This window comes from Sphaeramia orbicularis, chromosome 5, assembly GCF_902148855.1.
Source record: "Sphaeramia orbicularis chromosome 5, fSphaOr1.1, whole genome shotgun sequence".
NCBI classification, from domain to species: Eukaryota; Metazoa; Chordata; class Actinopteri; order Kurtiformes; family Apogonidae; genus Sphaeramia; species Sphaeramia orbicularis.
The window spans coordinates 51733933-51748910 of NC_043961.1; the positions used below are offsets into that span (position 1 = coordinate 51733933).

At 37.4% G+C, this 14978-nt stretch overlaps 1 protein-coding gene across 1 annotated transcript; it reads left to right on the forward strand.

Moving 5' to 3' along the window:
* The first annotated feature begins 2056 nt into the window (after positions 1-2056).
* LOC115419743 (monocarboxylate transporter 1-like) lies at positions 2057-13915 on the forward strand. The gene is made up of 5 exons (XM_030134713.1): positions 2057-2338; positions 8245-8509; positions 10780-10923; positions 12243-13016; positions 13106-13915. The coding sequence occupies exons 2-5, from the start codon at positions 8293-8295 to the stop codon at positions 13324-13326; spliced, it is 1356 nt and encodes a 451-aa protein (XP_029990573.1). The 5' UTR covers positions 2057-2338; positions 8245-8292; the 3' UTR covers positions 13327-13915.
* Positions 13916-14978: the final 1063 nt, after the last annotated feature.

Genomic DNA, 14978 nt, shown 5'->3' on the forward strand with positions numbered 1-14978 from the left:
CTTTATTTCATGACAAACTAAAGCATCTGTGTCTGCTGTCTGCAACACTAAGGGTCTGTCACGTCTACAGTTTGTCCAGCAGACACAACTGCTGGTCTGTGTTTGTATTGGCTTCTAGTCATTTTTGTGCTGCAGTGTGGACAGAGATGTTCTGTAAAATTAAGGTCCTGTGGACACAATTTTAGTTTTGGAAAGGGGAATAATATTTAGATAAAACACCCTTATCCGTGTGTACAAGATTTGGTGACCTATTTGCTAACATGTAGCCTCATTCATGGTAATTACCTAATGAAATGATGTGATCTGCTTACATGGCCTTGAGAAATTCTGTGGTTGCTTAATAAGACACTCAACTTTGATATCATATGCTGAGTGTATTTTTACTATTTGAAGCCACATTTCCACAGGCTTTAAGCTTAGTTAACATGAATATATTTAGATCCTATGCAGGCATTTTATACATCGTTAGCCTCAGAGCATAATTGCCTAAGTCATATTTTAGGCCAAATTGTGATATCTGTGTAATTTTGCTCTTTTAACACTGCTGATTCATTTTTCATCACTGGCTGTGACCTGAAAATAAAATGTAAGAATAGAACTATAGAATAAACTCATTGTATCTCCATTTAGGTTGCTGATTTAATTCATTATTTTGTGCTGCAACTGCTTTCTATTACCTAGGCATCAGCATAATGTTGTGTTTCACTGGAAAGTTGAACATCTTTTGCACAGTGTTTTTGTCACATTTACTGCCTGATTCCTAAGCCCCCTGACTAAGCAGGTCTCCGTGGTCACAAACTTCTCTGGTTCCTGAAATCTTTCACAGAGGATTAGAACAATTACCTCCCGAGGCAACGGCAGGTCCCACACGTAGGCCACGGACACTAGGGATGATGTCATTGTCTCCGACTCTTTGAATTCAGATTAGGTTCACTGGAACTGATGCTGCTATAAAAAAAAAAGAGGCTCTGTGCTGCTACTGATGTGCTCCATGTCAGAAAATGTGATTATTTCTTTAGCGGGATCTCATAGACAGTGACAGTGAAAGATACAAAAAGGCTGCGAACGTACAGACCCCCACAGTTCACACAGAAGATACAGTCAGAGAAACAAGAGAGGAAGGCTGCTGCGATATAGTTTAATCTGACAGACGCACCGACAGAAAGCAAAAATGGCAGATAACAGTGACTGTGTGTGCAGAAAATAAGGGAATACCAAGTCTCTTACAAAGAAAGACAGTTTTGTTTTTCAACTTATTATAAATTTATATGCAATACATTTATACATAACGTCTGCAGACTGCGTGCACACATACATATATGCATGTGTAGTTATAAGATTATGTGGATGTGAATTTTAATGTTTTTGTCCCAAATCCATTTCCTTTCTTTGCACTCTGTACTTGTGAATAAATGCTGAATTGTAGGTGGTGCTCTTTTTGCATCCTCTGCTTGAAAAGCTGTAAAATTCTTTATTGGAGTGGAAGAAAATGGGTGGAACAACATAAAACAACATAACAAAGAGAAATAATGTATCAAGGGTGTAAAGAGTTTGAGGACACTTTGCAATACATGCTGTTTGAATAACCTCTTGTACTCAGCCTTTCCTTTCCCAAGCCCTGATACAGAGTCATTAATAGCTCCTCGGGGACTTGGGAGAAAGGCACAACTATATCTGACCCCGAAAGTGCTCAAAAATCTGCCTGTCAGGTATGTGAGGTAAACAATGCCTGTTGTTTAAGTAAACCGGATTTCTTATAGGAACGACTTCCAATATCCACTTGAATAGTACTGATAAATCAGGTTGTACAGGAAGTTATCTACTCAAAAATCATCTTATCTCTTAGAGAGCAGACATTATACAATATCCTCTTAGGTCACACGTAGAGAGCTGAAGGGTCATACAGTGAAATTACTCTAAGGTTGTGTATGGCAGCACATGACAGAGGGGAGGAGAGAGCATTGAAGGGGCACGGCACTAAACCTCCCACAGCCAATAAGAACATGACTGACCTCACTATTTAGTTCCATAGTTTCTGGATGATCCAGCTGTTTGATCTTGACACCGAATGAACTCAAATTTTCAACTTGACTTAAGTCACTGATAACAGATGAAATCGGAGGTTGTGGTGCCACTGGCGAGTTTTGGACTGTCACAGAGGATATAGACCCACAGATCATTTCTGGAGTATCTGTGAAACATATGCAGTGACTCTTTTTTCATACATATTCAGAGATGCTCAGTCAAACTCAATGAAGTCTGCACTGTGTTAGTGGAACTCAGAAATTGCTATTTCTTTGCAGACCTCATCGGGCCTTGTTCAGGAGCTCCTTCCAAGGTAAGATGCTTAATGCAGAGATACTGTGCACATTTAACATCGCCACATATCTCTTCAAAATAATTACTTACACAAGTAGTCTATTTCTAGCTGGAGTTTCATAAAAGATGCATTGCTCTGTCAGTGTTACATCAGTGCTTATTATGTGAATGTGTAATTTCCCTGAGCAAATATGTAATATGTGATTCTCATCTATTATTAATCAGACAAAATCACTGAATCTTATAAGTGGAATTCCAAACCTGGGGTCATAAGTGGCTTAAAGCGTGGCTGCAGGAAGAGTGGAAATTATAGTGCCACTGTACAGAAGCATGCATGATTAGTAAGAGACTAAAGCCTGTGTTAATTTAACACTTTGTTACGAATATAACCAAGTTTATCACCTTTATCAGTGGTTTGCAAACTGTTGTGTGCCCAAGGCCAGCTAAAATCTCATACCTCATACCTGTACTCATATCTGTGAAATATGCCTGATAAATCCCAACTATGAATTAGTTTTAAAGGACATTTATTAAGCTATAGCTAGAATTTACCTTTGTTCTGGGAAATGAGTGTGCTCAAAGTAATGACATTCTTTAAATCCATCCATAACTTTTCAGTTGTTTGTTGTTATAATAATACAATATTGGTGTAACAAAGTCCCTCGTCACAGGCTGTTTTGCTTCAACATGTGGAGTCACTCATCTATATGATAGATCCAAAACTCTGAGACAAGACCATGTGTAATAATGGACCTGAGGGAAGTAGGAGAGTGGTATAATAATATTTAGAGTATATCGTGCAAGAAAACCCTCTATCATTCATATTATGCTCTGTTTTTTATTTATCTGTCTATATCTGCCTCAACTCATGCTCTTCATGGCATTACTTTAAGCCATTTGGCCTTTTTCCACACAGTTGGTGGCAGGATATTTGCATGAAGGCAACATGACAATAAAAACATGGATGGGAGTGAAAAAATTGATATAGGCTTCAGTCAAGACAAAACAAAGTGTCTGTACCAGAAAATTGTATTTTTCAAATTAGGCCACAGACTGGTGCACACAACAGACTCAAACACCAACCACTTATTCTTCCACCTACATAACAATCATGTCAAACAGCACATTCAAGGCCAGTATTTATTTTATTTGCAGCCAAGTGTTTTCTGTTAGCTTCTGTAGGTTTTATACTGTTTTTTTGCGTACTTAATGGAAAATTTGTAAGAAGTTTCTAAATAATGCTGCAGTATTCTTGGTCTTGTCTCAGTTTTAAGTGCATTTTTACTGGGTTTTGGTGAACAGAGGACTCAGGATTTTATTTCAAGCCCAGTGAAGACCACAACTCCAGGGGTATCTGTAATTTTCGGGTGAATTTTCAGATTTATTTGTTAATATTGTTGCTTTACATATTTTTTACAAATGCCTTTAAGTGTATAACTTTTTCCTAATTCTTGATTCAGCTTTCCACAGGCTGCTTCATTCTGCCCACTCACTGGCATGGGGAATCATCTCACACCTCATACTCTTTCAGTCTGTAGTATCTAAGAAATGTGCATACCATAATGACCTTGCTTTGTATCTGCTCTGGTCTCTGTCTTGCTTCAGTCTTACCCTGCTTCATTTTTTTTAAATTTTATTTTATTGTTTATTTTCTGTAATAAACCTTGTGAGTAACAATTGTTTTTAGAAGTGTGACGCTGAAATGAACATTGTCCATTTCTTTCATTTATCATGACACTGTTCTTCTTGAGTCTTCAATCTATGGGTCAGAATCTCCATCTCAAATATTCCATTCACAGTTTGTATCCAATCATTAGTTGTAGGTGGTTCTAATCTGCACCATTTTTTGGTAATAGCCTTATTACATACTGCTAATAGTATTTTAAACAAATATCTATCCTTTTTTTCTTACATTATTACCAATAATACATCCAAAATTCATCACCAGACAAGTTTGGGGGATTGTATAACCCAATATCTTTACAACTGTTTAATATACATTATCCTAGAATGATGCAAGTTTAGGACATAACCAAAAGACATGTGCATGATTTACATTGACATTTCCACATTCTCTCCAACAAGGTTAAACTCTGGTAGCTGTAATTTTAGGTGTTATGAAAAATCAAATTATATTTTTCCAACGATGTTCCTTCCATGCTCTCGAAGGAGTGGTTGACTGTTGAGTTCTCCAGATATTGATTCATTCCTCCTCTGAGACGCACATTCCTAGTTCTTTTTCCCATTTCTGTTTCACATCCAAAGTGTTCCAACCTTGCCTCATTTTTGGTCTCAGTTTGGTTTGGAATACCCTGTCTTGGTCTTGTCTTGGTCTCATAGACTCTGGTGTTGGTCATGACTTTATCTCAGTTTAGATGGTCTTGACAACAACGTTTGTACTAAATAAAAGAAGTATTCATTCAAAATGTGGCCTTTTCATATTGATTTTATGCAAACTGTTCATTGAATTTACAGGAAATGTATGATATCATGACATGCACTATCTGTGGATATGAAATGATCTACACTTGAGTCTGTGACAGACCATGTATAAAACCTGTGACCTTAAAGGTTGATGCTGCTGTTTAGGAACATTTAGTGTCTACCACTGGTAAATATAAAGAGGATATTTTGAGAAACACATTTTCTGTCTTTCTTTGTGTTAGGAGAGAAAAATAAATTTAGCTGAGTTGTGAAAGACCTGGAGGTATTTGTGTGCTTTAGCTCAGTTGTTCTACTAATGTTGGTTAAGTCATAAAACAGGGTTTCGCTGGTTCAGATCCAGGGTTTTGATGACTCTGCAACTGACTGATCCGTGTTAAGCAAATTAATCACCAGTTAAATTCAGGTTTTTACCTTTCAAGAGTTGATGCTTCTTTCCTATTGTACGTCTGCTGAAGTCCTCCTGCTTCATGTTGGTATGTGCGTTGTCAAGTGGCTCAGTCATGACGCCCACTTCGACTGCTTTATTTAGACCAATACAGTGAGGGGTGGTTAGCCATGATGCCTTTTCCCATTTATCTTCTTATTACGTCCCTCTCCCTGACTTAAATGAATCGACTCTGCAGTTTTCACTAAATTGTTTGATTCTTTTGTCTCTGTTTTAGAGCCATGCGATCAATCCTTTGTATGAAATTACTCGTTTTATTCATCATTTCTGCAGTTTTGCCATTTTGTCTTGAATCCTGTCTATCTTGACTTGTTTCTCCATTCATCATCTAATGTCAGCCACTGAATTTTTCATCTTTTAAGAATACAGACAAAGCTTTGTCTGCAAGTAAAGAACACTTTCACATAGCTTTCCTGACACTGCAATTTGATGTTTTCATTACTGGTATGCAAATATTAAAAAAATGAGATGCTACGTTTATTAAAGACCCCAACATTTTTTTTTTTTTTTTGGGGGGGGGGGGGGTTAGTAAATTACATCTAAACTTCTCTTAAAGTGGTTTAAAACCTCCTCGAAACAGTTGTTTACAGAATTCTGTTTCAAACTAACTTCTTACCTTATACCTATGTGTAAGTTAACTTACTAACTTACACACAGGTAACTTAACTTAGTTACAGTACATGAATAAAGTTACATTTGTAAATACCTCTCTGGGTTTGACTTTGCAGTGTTTGAGTTTCTTGGCTGTACCTGTTTTTTGTTTTTGTTTTTTTTCTTTTCTTGGTCTGTGTCTGGTTTTTCATTCTCAACCCTCAGATGTATGTGACAGAATTAGCCCCCTTTACGGTATAACCTCTTTGTTTTGTCTCCTCCGGTTTAGAATGACCTCATTCTGTGTCCTGTTCATTCTCCTCCATGTTTGCTTATTTAGACTTCATGCAGATTTCCTGCATGCATACATTTTGTGTTAAAGAAAGCAAAGCATCGTCCAAATGGTGGAGAATATTGCTGTTTGATTTGTAATATAACACAACAAGCAATAGAGTGTACAATGAAACAATAGACATTATAATATGGTGCACACAGTATATATCATTGTATAGCACAGCCCTACTATAGACCTGTATCATTGTGTCTCCTTCTGATGATGCCAGTTAAACTAAAATGTGACACATCATCCTTTCCTCTGTCATTGTTGGATGCAGCTCCAAGCTCAGCATCTTGGGGTGTGCAGTGTGAAACCCTGTATGCCACACAGCACTTTATGCTAAATAAGTAATCTTTATTTATTATCTATATGCAAATTTAATTTATTACACCCAGGTGGTTTCTATTGAATTATTCCAAGTGACCCATAATGTCTGCATGAATAAATAAGAGACACAGGTTCTCACCTCCATTATCTATTGCATTTGTAGAATAATGCAAGAGGCACATTTACAGCTGCATCGTAGCGACTAAAATCCCAGCTCAATTACAAAACTTCTTTAACACATTAAATATTCACCAGTCACTGCACACAACTGGCTTATCCAATAAGTTTTCAGAGTACTAAACCAATTCATCAACCAAATCAAGTCCTCTTTGGCTGAAAAACACTATATCATCACCTACTCTCTAGCATAGCCCTGAGCTATTGAGCAGTGTGAATTCAACCTGTGTTCACGGTCTGATCGATGTTCTCTCTGGATAGTCTCCCCTGTGTAAACAATACAGTAAGTTGTTTGACTCTGCAGATGGACTCTTATTCATCACTTCTAAAGTGAGACTGTGAGAGATCAGCGGGCTGGAGCTCAGTGAATACAAGCACAGTGCAATTCAAAGCAAAGTCAGCCCAGAAGAAGCATCCTGAATCCTAAACACTGTGTTGGACTTTGGGAAATGATTTTTGACAAATCTGATTACTTGGCAAATGGTTTCATCTTGGTCTCAACAAACCGTAGACAGTCAGGTGCCTATAGGTCAGCAGACAGAGCCTGTTCTGTGTGTCAGACATCTTAACTTTGAATCTGTTCAGTGTGATTAGCAAGGGACTGACTGTGAACAACAGAAAAGAGGAGATTCAGAGAGACAAGAATCCTGTTTGTGAGTGCAAAATGATTTACTGTGGATCAATACAGTCAAACAGCGGTTAACATGGGTATCTCCTATATAATACTCAGCATTAAAAGATGTGACAAGCTCTCGTTTGGGTGAAGAGATGTTATAGTCATTCTTTATTTTCTGTGTTTTCATCTCAGTGACACATTTGACATCAGCTGTTGAATCAGGAATCCATCAATACTTCTCAACATAAATATTCAGTATAAAATACAGACAAATAAAAATACAGTTGTATTGAAGGGTAAAGTATTTATTCAGAAACCGTTTGTGAATTATATGTGTCAATAAGATTATAAGATGTGAAGTCTATCTCCTGATGCAGAGTAACCCAGTAATGAGACTGAGGATATAAATGGGAATAAAGCAAATGACAGACCCAGGTGGCTATTTAGAAGAAGAAAATCCATAATTCCTATGTTTACAGAATGGTCTGCGCTAAAATTATCATAATACTGATCAAACATCTATAAATCTCTGAGTTTTCAGTTTCTTCTTTTGCTTAATATCATATCAGTTGATGAAGTCCTTGTGCAAACTGCCTTTTACAGATAAACGTACAGCTAAGCTTAGCTGTTTTACAGTCGCTGAGTTCAATTCTTCAAAGCTATTTGTAGTTGTTGTTTCGAAGCTTAAGAAAAAACATCAAAATAAATGTAGAAAAGCCATGGAAGGAAGCCAAGTATTCCAACAGCCTGAAGACAAATAATACAAGAAACAGCACGGCCAGTTTTAGAATCTGATATATTTATTCATCAATCATCCTACTCCTTTCTTATGACAGTCTTGCCATAAATATTGATCAGTAACAACAACAACAACAACACTTCTACCAAAGTTGTTCTGGCTCAGCAAAGAAAAGGTCTGAAGTCTTTCAAGAAATAACACATAATGTGTAATTTGCATTCTTTTCTGCTTTGTTGTCTCCAAAACAGGCCCTCATTGCTCTTACAGTTTTTAAATTGACAATTTTGTGAGTGAAAATGCCACCCGCCGTTGGTGGTCCAGTAGGCTACACCCCACCTGAGGGAGGCTGGGGATGGATGGTGGTAATGGGGGCCTTCATCTCTATTGGCTTCTCCTATGCATTCCCAAAGTCCATCACTGTCTTCTTCAAGGAGATCGAGGCCATCTTTGACGTGACCAGCAGCCAGGTGTCCTGGATCTCGTCCATCATGTTAGCTGTCACGTATGGTGGAGGTAAGCTGCAAACCAAAGTCCAACCTGCCAGAAATGACTGTATTAACACTTGACATTTAGCACATCAAGAAGATTTATTGATTGTATCTATTCTTGAATGTTAGTACAACTGTAAAAGATTTATACCTGAAGTGTGCAGTTAAAAGCCAATCCTGTGCTTTTTTTTGTTCACATGCACTGTACTGTGAAGCAGCTATAGATTGTTTACAAAGAGTCTGAAATATGATAAAGCTTACGTCAAACCGCCCATACTAAGATAAAACTCCCCTGAAATGTTTATATAAAACTGAAACATTATCTTTCTCTCTAGAGCACATAAATGGGATTTACACTTGTTATTCTTTCAACCTGTGCTGTGAGTGTGGGGACCACTGGGGGTTCAGTTGTGTTGGGGATGAACACTCAGGGTGATATCGCACAGGTCTGGCCGGGTACATGATGATAGGGTTTTATTCATGTGTATGATACTGGACCCAAAGAGAACACAGTTCAAAGGAGCTCAGAGTCATCCCTCAAGACTGTCTGCTCTGAAATTAAAACACTGCAGTTCTCTTTGCTATAATGTGTGATAAAGTGATAAAATGGTGAAATGATGACTTAAGCATCTTTTTGTAATCTCAGGGAGTTTCGGGAAAAGTTCTCCTTCTTTTTGCACCAAACTCATGTGAACTGGAAACTATAGCACCATACAATAGGCTTTATATAAATCTTTCTGGTCTGCACAGGGTGTAAAATCAATCTACGTGATATGTGAGCAATAAACTAAATGCTGGCATTGTGCTCTTTGTTGTAACTGCATCCTATGAGGTGTTGAGCACCTTGTTTTTGCAACATTCATCCTGTAACAGCAAGTTCTCAAATGTCTTGTAATGACTTAAACAGTCATGTGTGTCAAAGGAAAGCCAAAGCTTTGCATCCAACTTAAAGCCTGATTACAGTACAATAGAAGCACCCTGCTCCTCCCTCAAGCAATCAATGCTGCTTATTGTTCAGCAACACATTCCCTTAACATGTAGCTGCAGAATGACATGTAGGCAGGAAAAGATATGTTTAGGGAGTTACACTGTGAACATATAGGATTGTCTCTCCTAACTTGTTTGTTGGTTACAGGTGGGGTTGATTCCCTCTTTGCATCTGCTTTAAAACACAAGCAAAATGATTCTTCTATTGTTAATAAAGTAAACAACTCAGTGTTAATTTACACAGACTGAAGCAAGCTTCTTGTGATAATTAAAAGTAAGTGGGAGAGTGTGAGCTGATAACATCTGAGTGTTTTTATCCTGGATGTTTAACAGTCTGAGCAGAGGAGCAGGTGAACTTTATTAACAACCTACTATTGCGCAGCTCTGTACTCCTTCAATTTTTGATTCATTACATTCATAATATTCTACATTGGTTTGTCTCCAACCTTTTTATCTAAAGCAACTCTTCCTGCAACGCGGAAGGAAAGAACTCATTGTTAGTGTGGAGACAGCCTGCATTACAATTTAAAAACCCTTTGTCTTGCGCCGTGCTGGCAAATGAGTCTGGACAACCTCTAAACAAAAACTGTCAGTTTCTATTTAGTTGTATTGGGTAGCGCAGGGATTTGGCAGGGAGGCAGAAGTGTCTTCCATGTGGATCCTCGTACTCATTTAGGCAAGTTGTTATAAGCCATAGATAGGGATGGTGTTTTGCAACCTGAACCCCTCTTGCATTTTACTCATTTGTTTCTGAGCTCATGGTGATTTTCTTGAGTTAATGTTGAATCAAAGGTACACACACATTAACAAGTGGATGTAGGTGGCAGTTTCTTTCAGTCTTTCTTTCAAGCCAGTATTGGAAATCATCCAGGAAAGAAGAAACAAGTTGTTACTGTATTCCCATACATGCACTTACAAACCCCAAAACACAGACTCATCCACCCACACACTTGTCTGACCTGTGGTGCTTCCAATAATCTTTTCAGAACCATTAAGAGTCTATTCACAGAGAATCATAAACAAATGAAACCTCTGTCATTTTTTGTGCATCTCTGAGCTAAGTAAATGATTATTTCATTAAGGCTTTCATGGTTTTTCTGAGGGATCGCATTATTAATGGCATTGGAACACATTTACTGCAGTGCAGCACTGACAAAAATGATTGCACAAGTTGTTTGAATTTGCAGCACCACAGCTGTGGCAATAGAGCCCTCTGGTGGTCAAAGGAAGAAGCATCTATTAGTATTAGGTTAAAGCAACCATTTTTCACTAATGTTAACTTTTGTTCCTTTCATCTTTTTTCTTCAGGTCCCATCAGCAGCATTCTGGTTAATAAATATGGGAGTCGTCCAGTCATGATGGTAGGAGGATGCCTGTCTGGACTGGGGCTTGTTGCTGCTTCCTTCTGCAATTCAGTTCAAGCACTGTACTTCTGTATTGGTGTCCTGGGAGGTACATAATTATAACTTTTTATTCATTTAGGTTTGAGCATGATTCACCTGTTTTTGCTGCACACTGTTGCCATCTAGGGTTCCTCTTTGGTAAAATATTGTTTAAATGACTTCTGCAGAATACAGGAAAAACTGAAAGTGCCGCTGTATATTCGTATTTTACACAGTGATATCGCCAGATGATTTGGATAGCTCTGTTCTTGAAGAACTGCTCATTGTAAAGTGACTGGGTTTGTTCTGTAGGGGAGTATATCTGTGCACAAAAATAATAAAAAGGAACCATACCATCTTAATTGATTTTCAGTCCTATACTCTTGGTCCCCTCAGTTTAGGTCATTATTACAGTAATGGGAAACACTATCACCACACTCAGTGCATTCAAGAACCCATGAACTGGACAAAAGTCATGTTCTGCCCAGTAAACACCAGACTTCTCTCATTAGTAATGGAAAGAACAGTGAGATTTTTTCCTGTGTGTGTTTCATGAATTATTTGACTTAGTGATGTTGCACAGCCTACAAAAAAAACAAAGAAAAAGAAATATCGTAGCAACATTTCACATCTATCTATCTGACTATGGTCTATATCACTGGTGTCAAACATGCGGCCCGGGGGCCAAGACCAGCCCGCCAAAGGTTCCAATCCGGCCCGCAGGATGAATTTGCAAAGTGCAAGTTACAGCATCAAACTCAAAAATAATTTCATAATAACCTATAAATAATGACGACACCAATTTTTTCCTCTTTGATTTAGTGCAAAAGCAACATTAAATTATGAAAATGTTTACATTAACAAACTATCCTTTAACAATAAAATGGGAATAACCTGAACAATTATGAACAACCTGAAATGTCTGAAGAAAATTAAGTGCACATTTTAACAATATTGTGCCTGTTACTAAATATTTTGTGCCTTGTAGATCTGACCTGTAATGCATATGTATAAATGATAAGTTGAGGCATGATATTGATAAAATTGTACTTAAATTTCTTTTAAAAAAAATCATTTTGTTCAGGTTATTCACATCCTTTTTGTTTGGGTAGTTTGTAAATGTAAATATTGGCATAATTGAATGTTATTTTTTGCACTAAAACAATTTGGAGTTGTCATTATTTATCAGCTATCATGCTATTATTTGACTGGTCCGGCCCAGTTCAATTAAATTGGGCTGAATGTGGCCCCTGAAGAAAATGAGTTTGACATCTATATGATGCAGACCTAAGATAGATTTACATAATGTAAGCTCATAAATCCTTCACTTTAAATCCACAGGTCTATAAATGTAAAATCTAACACTTATATTATTATTGAATGTTTTAGGTCTGGGCTTGTCCTTCAATCTCAACCCTGCTCTCACCATGATTGGAAAGTACTTCTACAATAAGCGTCCTATTGCTAATGGACTCGCCATGGCTGGCAGCCCTGTTTTTCTCTCTACATTGGCTCCTTTGAACACATGGCTTTTCGACAAGTTTGGATGGAGAGGAAGCTTTCTGATCCTGGGTGGTTTTCTTTTCAACTGTTGTGTTGCTGGGGCCCTCATGCGGCCGATAGGACCTAAACCCAAACCAGTTGAGAGGACATCAGAGAGGAGGACTGTAGCCCAGGTCATTAACAGCTTCATTGACCTGTCTTTGTTCAAGCACCGGGGCTTTTTGCTCTATATTGTGGGCAACATTGTCATGTTCTTTGGTCTCTTCGCACCACTGGTGTTCCTCAGTAATTATGCAAAAAGCATACATATCCCCAAGGAAAAGGCAGCCTTCTTACTGTCTGTACTAGCTTTTGTTGACATGGTTGCTCGGCCCTCAATGGGTATTGTGGCTAACACCAAATGGGTCCGCCCCAGAATACAGTATTTCTTTGCTGCCTCTGTGTTGTACAATGGTGTGTGCCATGTTTTTGCACCACTATCAGTAGACTATAAAGGGTTTGTCATCTATGCTATCTTCTTTGGTTTTGCCTTTGGCTGGCTCAGCTCGGTTCTGTTTGAGACGCTGATGGACCTAGTGGGAGCCCAGCGCTTCTCCAGTGCTGTTGGCCTGGTCACTATTGTGGAGTGTGGTCCTGTCCTGTTAGGACCCCCATTGCTTGGTAAGTTAGTAAATATATGAACTTCTGATCACTTATTTTGGTGTCATTCAGTGATTCAAGTAGTGAAATATTCCTCTTGTTTTTCCCAGGAAAATTCAAGGACGTCTACCATGACTACAAGTATACATACCAGGGCTGTGGGATCCTCCTCATTGTCTCCAGTGTGTTTCTCTTCTTGGGAATGGGACTGAACTACCGTCTGCTTGACAAAGAGAAAAAAGAGGAGGAAAGAAGGGCCAGGGTGGGCGGTAGAAAACCAAAGTCCAGAGGTGATGAGGAGATGGAAGCCAGAAATATAGAAGACAACTGATTCTGTGTTCGCTGTCATATCAGGGTGCAGTTTATCTTCTCTGTGACATGTTATGTTGATGAAAAACCTAGAGATGAAACATGCTTCTCTGCCTAAATGGTAGATTAGTCTGCTCTCACTACTTACTCTTGAATTTCTTTATACATTATTTTTAAAATCACAAGAAAAATACTTCACATTTGCACATGCTCTTCCCTGTACACTAATATAAGACCTTTCACACCAATCCACATAAATACATCCACTATTCTAACAGGATGTGTTACGTTTGGACCATGTTTGTTTCCATTCATCATCTATACAACGGTAGTAAGTCATTGTCATTATTGGGTGTTTTTGATGTCATATGTAGTCAAATGTCTTTCTGTACATGCCTTGCTTCAAACTGTACTCATTACAAGGGTATATCACTTTGTGTTTCACATGTTTTTTGTTCAGATATATTGATCCTAGTAGTTTTTCTTCTAAATATCTTGCTTGTCTATTTATCATGAAACATATTGGTTATTATCAATGATTTTGAAGGCATTAAAACTTGGTGCTTTGTCTATTTACAAGATAGTAAAAATGTGCCTCTCACTTCAAGTTAATGTATATTGAACCCACAGAAAGTCAAATAAACTATCATTTGATGAAAATATAAAAGTCTACTGTATTCTTTTATTTACTATTTTATTTGTTTGTTTATCTATTTTATTTTATTTTTGAGAGATAGCCTAGTCTTGAAATATTCAAGTCATCAACATGAAATAGACCAAATAAACTGAGCTGCAGTACTGTGTACAAGTCTCAGATCACCATTAGGTTTGTTGAGGATACATATTTATTTCTCAGGCTCTGTATCACGATTCAAGTAGAAAGTATAGGAAATATATGTTAAAAATGTATTTTAAAAAAAGAAAAGGAAAGAAAAAAACATTCAAAAACCCACTTCTACATACCAATGTGTATTAGCGTGACTGCCCTTTGTATGTAACATGTGTTGATCTCTTTTATTCAGACAGTATTAGATTTGCTGAACTAATCTTTTAGTGTTTCACACTAGGTTCCATTCAACACATATCAATTATTTGATAGTGGTTAAGTGACTTCAGAAAAGTCAAGCAATATAATTCATGATTAATACTGACTTTTGTACAGTGCTTAACAAATGTATTAGTCCACCTTTCCCTATTTGTCTCAGAGACCCTCCAACATCATGAAGTGCTTAAATGCAGTTTTGATGTTTAACCATTTTGAAAAGGAATTAAGAATTTCAGCCTAAATTTCACCTTTTTATTCCCAAATTTGAGCCAACTCACTGGGCTTTCTGATAAGTCAGAAATTAATTAAGCAAAATATTCTGGGATGCAAGTAAATAACTAAAATTTGACATCTTAATCAAGAAATAATATTATGTTTTACTATTATTTATTACTATCATTTAATTTAAAAATCAATGGAGAACAATAATAATTATTTTTCAGCATTAGAAAATACCATTCCTGTTAAAGATCTTCTTCATATTGGTGTATTCATTACGGAAACATAAAACATGATTTTGGTAATTACCATTAGGTGGCAGTGTTCAGCACTCAATGTGCTATTTACAATCCTGCAAAAACAACAAAGGTAAAGGTAGCCTAAGACTTTTGCACAGTACTATAGATTAT